At 35.5% G+C, this 5,579-nt stretch overlaps 1 protein-coding gene across 2 annotated transcripts in view; it reads right to left on the reverse strand.

The window, feature by feature from the left end:
- Positions 1-5,579, reverse strand: part of LOC106881090 (ski oncogene) — a 107,125-nt gene that overhangs the window by 44,483 nt on the left and 57,063 nt on the right. For both annotated transcript variants that reach the window (XM_052974090.1, XM_052974089.1), the window contains exon 2: positions 954-1,247. In XM_052974090.1, the coding sequence (XP_052830050.1) occupies positions 954-1,247 (294 nt within the window). The remainder of the gene's footprint in view (positions 1-953; positions 1,248-5,579) is intronic.

Raw genomic sequence — 5,579 nt, forward strand, 5'->3', positions numbered from 1 at the left:
TATATATATATATATATATATATATATATATATTACATTGCTTTACTGCTAGTCATTGCATTGTGCCCCTGTTGATGTATCTAAACTCAGCTCATGTCAGTCAGGTGAAATTAAAAACAAAAGCAATTAGCATTCTACACACTTTATTTGCAATGTTTGGCATTAAAAAAAATTCATAGGTATGGCTGTGTGGTAAGACACTTGCTTCCCAACCACATGGTTCATTGTTTAGTTCCATTGCATAGCACCTTGGGCAAATTACTATTAAGGCCTCAGGCTGACCAAAGCCTTGTGAGTAGATTTTATCGATAGAAACTGCAAGAAGCTCATGGTATGTGTGTTTATGGCCTTGTAATGCGACTATAGTCAAAGCACTTGAATATCACAGGCTTTGTTTATTAAACTATTGATGGGTACTGCAGAGAGAAGAGGAGAAAAAGAGAAAGAGGCAGACACATAGTCTGACCATCTGTAAATAGCTACAGTACTTCATACTACAAATAGGTGTACCTTGAACAATCACATTCTATATAGCTGCAATTAGGTACTGATGCTAGTGCCATGTAAAAAGCACTGGTGATGGTGCTACGCAAAGAAGCATCTGTAAAGTAGTTGGCATTAGGAATGGCATCCAGCTGTAGAAGCCATGTCAAAACAGACTATGGACTCTGGTGTGGCTCCTGGCCTTGCCAGTTCCGGTCAAGCCATCTAACTCATGCCAGCATGGAAAATGGATGTTAGATGATGATGATGATGGTGATGATGATGATGATGATGAAAGAAATATTACAAGTAAAACTAGGGATACAGCTCTACATAGGTTCTATGGATTGAAGCAATGTGCAAATGTCCAAACCTACAGAATCCCTCAGAGCCATGTGATATGGTAAGGAAAAAAAACATCATTACTAGACTAGAATAAATAAATGTCAATGAGACAAGCAAATACTTACCTGTTTTCGTTTTGTCTTACATCCATCAAACTTGTTCTTTATCTGATCAATGATGTCTTGGCATTTTTCTAGATTTTCTTGATCTTTGGCAAGCATCAAATAGTTCCGCCAATGCGCAGAATCAAACCCCCAATGGCATATACGGTTCTCCATTGGGGTGTGTGAGTGACAAACAAATTGTTGTGGGTTAAAAAGTGCGTGGCATTCAGTGCAATAGATGCACTCAGCGTCCGGTGTATGATAGCGATCTGGTTGGATAATTCCTTTGCATTTGCCAAAACATTCGTGATAGACCTATTTTGATTTTTTTTTTTTTTTTTTTTTTTTTTTTTTTTTTCAATGTTTGTATGCATAAATAAATATAGTGTATGTTTGGAAACAAGTTGAAGCAAATTCAATTAAGTTCAGCATCAGTTCAAGTTGGTAGTCAATTGGTTGGTTGGTTGTCCAAATGGATTGAAGAAGAATCCAGTTTCAAGAGGTGATGAGACACACCGAAGTGATGAAAAAGAAAAGAAAAAAAACAAAAACACAATGTTATTAATATGGAATTAACAGAATGATTTGTATATGTGATGGTGGATAGAAGTGAAAGCAAAGAAAGGATATGATGAGATGGAGATGAAAAAGAGGAAAAGTGAAAAAAATGTGAAAGAAAGAAATGCAGATGAGGGAAGAGAAAGCAATATGAGTGAAATGAAATGATAACACATTAAAACTTACATAAACTCCAGAACACCTAGTTCTAGCTAAAGCTACAGCATAATGCAAATAAATACAAACATAAAAGGATAAACGTGTGAAATCCAAGTAAAGACTCAACACATTAACACACATACAACAAGCACTTTAACACAAACAACATACAGAAACAGTGACTAATGTACAAACACATATAAACATAAACCCAATGTGAACAGACACAACAATGACAAAAATACACGCAAAAACAATTATCATATTTACCAGTATTGAAATGTAACGGAGAACTAGTTATCTAGTTGTTGGTTAGAGTTATTATATTTATAACTGAGATGTTTGAGAAAAGACACCAACACTAATACATCCTTTATCATTTACACCACTAATACCCTCTGGAGAGGTACCAACATCACTACATTGTACCTGAACCATATTTACACCTCCCAAATTTATAACATGTAAACAGGTATGTAAATATCACCACGTCCTCTTTTAGCCATGCTTCCACCACCCACATTACTAATCACCTTTGGACTGGGATAAATATCACTACATCATCTCGTTTGATTCATATCACTAACTTTTGGATAGGTATGAACATCTAGTTTTGACCATATGTACACCACTCACATGTTTTGGACAGGTATGAACATGAAGTCCCTACCAAGAATCACTTCACTAAGAATCTCCAGAAAAGCAAAAACATCACCACAACACGTCAAAGCACAACCTAAATACGTCTAAGACTGAATCTGTATAAAAGATATAACAAAGAAGCCTGCATGTGGCAACTCAAACAGGTAAAATTACCTGAAAAATCTTATGTTCATCCTAATGACTTAAAAATAGACTAAGACTAGCTACCATAGACTGCTAGAGTATAAATGCGTAAGTCTTTTTTTGTTTTTTGTTTTTTTTATTTTTTATCATATCAAAAGCTAAGTCTATTCAAAGTTTCACCTCAGGCTGGGTTGTTTACAATGTGGGATAGAATAAATTTTTGGCAGTTTATACAAAGGTATGTTGACCTTGGAAGGATGTGTGTCAGTGGAGTGACGCTTTTGAAAACTAATTTTAAAATGTAGAGATTGTAATGGAAAGATATTGTTATGGTGTTGGGAAGTATGAATGGGTTGGGATAATCCTTACCTCTATTCATTGTCACATTATCAACCAAATTAATTGAAATTATTAGAAGAATAGTTAAATTATTACAGATCACTTTTGTACTGGTTCACATACAAGGACTTCATTGATAGTCTTAAAAAGAAGTTAAAGACATTGTTCATGAATTAGTCTCACAAGTTTTTCCTATTATAGCCCTGGACTGACCAATGTCTTATGAGTGAATTTTTTTTAGACAAAAACTTGAAAGAAGCCCATCGCACGCACATGCATTCGTGTGTGTATGTGTGTGGGTATGTGTGCACTACTATCTCTTTGCCTTGATTTCATACGGCAGATGAAAATGAATATTACTGTTATGCAAGCAATATTATTTATTTCTAATCTTCTATGAAAATATGTCTGGTCAGGAAGAATAATAAATTACTTGGAAACAGATGAAGGTTGGTGACAGCAAAGACATCTGGTAGTAGAAAACTGGCCTTCAGATTCTATCCATCCCATGCACTCATGGAAAAGTGGATGTTAAATGGTGACATAACACACACACATGCAAATAGATACATATACTTGAAGTCTTACATCATAGATACACATTTATACATACACACTTTACTAGTTTGTTTAAAAATTAACACCAACTCAAATGCACACACACACCAACATACACATATCTATATGCATACACACACGCATACATATAGAATGCTATGATATGTTCAATTAATCCTATAAATACTTCTATACCGATTTCTCACTGGAGTGGTACATAGAGTGACAAAAGGTGCTTATGGAGTGATGTGAGGGTATATGGAGTGTTGTGTGGTTATGTGAAGTGCACAGTTGTGAGCAATGGTATGTCACATGCAAAAGTATAGAGTGGTGGAGTACTTGTCAGTGTGTGAGATGGTGTAGTTGTGTTGGGCCGTGTGCAATAGAGTGGTACTGACAGATCAGAGTTATTGGTCAGAGCAGAACACTCTATTACCACCATCAACACCACACGTACCCACACTGACTTCAATGCCACTTCCAGTGATACCTGAAGTTGAAGGTACAAGGCCTTCTCATCCATCATTCACACTTGCTCCATATAAAAATTAAGACTTTTTACCTTTTATTCGTTTCAGTCATTAGATTGTGGTCATACTGGGGCACCGCCTTGAGCAGATTTAGTTGAATTAATCAACCCCAGGACTAATTTTCTTCTTAAGCTTGGGACTTATTCTATCATCTCTTTTGCTAAACTACTAAATTACAGGGACATAAACACACACACGATGAGTTTTTTTCAATTTCCGTCAACCAAATCCGCTCACAAGGGTTTGGTCAGCCTGAAGGCTATAATAGAAGTCACTTGCCCAAAGTGCCATGCAGTGGGAGTGAACCCAGAACCATGTGGTTGAGAAGCAAGCTTCTTACCATATAGCTATGCCTGTACCTGTGCCTATATTCACACAGCCACTCTTGTGCCTATGTATATATATATATATTTTTTATTAATGTTTCAGATGACCTCTACAGGAATGTGTGCATATGTGAAAACTGTGTTATTAACGGTCCATATGTTAGGAGTAGGACCAGGGTTTCTATCCAGTAACATATGGTAGAGGGTAATGGGGTCCAGAGTCTCCCTCTCTCTCTCCCTTGCACTTAGCAAGTGTATCTTCACCTGTGTTCTACAGTAAGAGTTACTGTCAATTACTGCTAGAAGTTGAAGGTAATTAGACCATCTTATACAACAATCCTCATCATTATAGTTATCATCACCACCACCATTATTATTATTATTATTATTACTACTATTATTATTATTATTATGATTATTATTATTATTATTAATATTATAGTTGTCATCATCATCATTATTGTCCAAGAAGAGCATTACCTGTGTTAATCTCACCAATCTCAGAAGGTTGCAAAAGACATGGACACAACCTCTTCCACTCCCCAACCAAACCAATAAATATGTTTTTAATTATCATCATCATTGTTTTCATCATCCTTATCAACATATACTACAGCCTGGCAATCATTAATACACTACACCAGATGACCGAACAATTTCTTCTCCACACTCCACTCAATGTTTCACCTTCATCCTTAATGTAAAATGACAAATGGTTGGCAGGCTTGATGCCATATGATATAATCAGTGCATGTGTGTGTGTGTTCTGATCTGATGCACCAGCTCGTCATCCCTCCAAGCTACAAAAGTAGCTCACTACTAAAGCTGATTGACATCTACCATGTCACATTTAGAGATCTACTGTCAGCAGACCATATACAACTCTGTCATAAGCAGTAGCTTCTCCACTCTCACAATTATCTAATACACTACTGCCTTGCAGGGTCTTCACAATAAAAACTAGCTGAGATTCTACTACACCAATGAAGAAGAACCAAATCAATGCAGATATCTTACTTCACCATTCCTTATTGTATTTCAACAGACAAACCAAATATTCTAGGTATTTCACCTCTAAGATTGCCTTGTATTCAAATTAAAAACCTTCCAAATAATTTTTAAACATTTTTGTTGTCACATTCTATATATACAACAAATTAATTAATTTGATATTACTAAATCCCTTATCATGATTATTTTCAAAAGTAATTGAATTACATATGCAGTATATTTCATTAGATTATATATCTATGAATGAGTTAAACTCTGCAATCTGAGTTATACACTGCCAATCAACACTGACCTTTGACATTCTCTACTACAATTTTAACATTCTTTACAATGTCTTTCTCTCACTCTTTCTATTTCTCTCTCTCTCTCTCTCTCTCTCT

Source organism: Octopus bimaculoides, chromosome 17, assembly GCF_001194135.2.
Source record: "Octopus bimaculoides isolate UCB-OBI-ISO-001 chromosome 17, ASM119413v2, whole genome shotgun sequence".
NCBI classification, from domain to species: domain Eukaryota; kingdom Metazoa; phylum Mollusca; class Cephalopoda; order Octopoda; family Octopodidae; genus Octopus; species Octopus bimaculoides.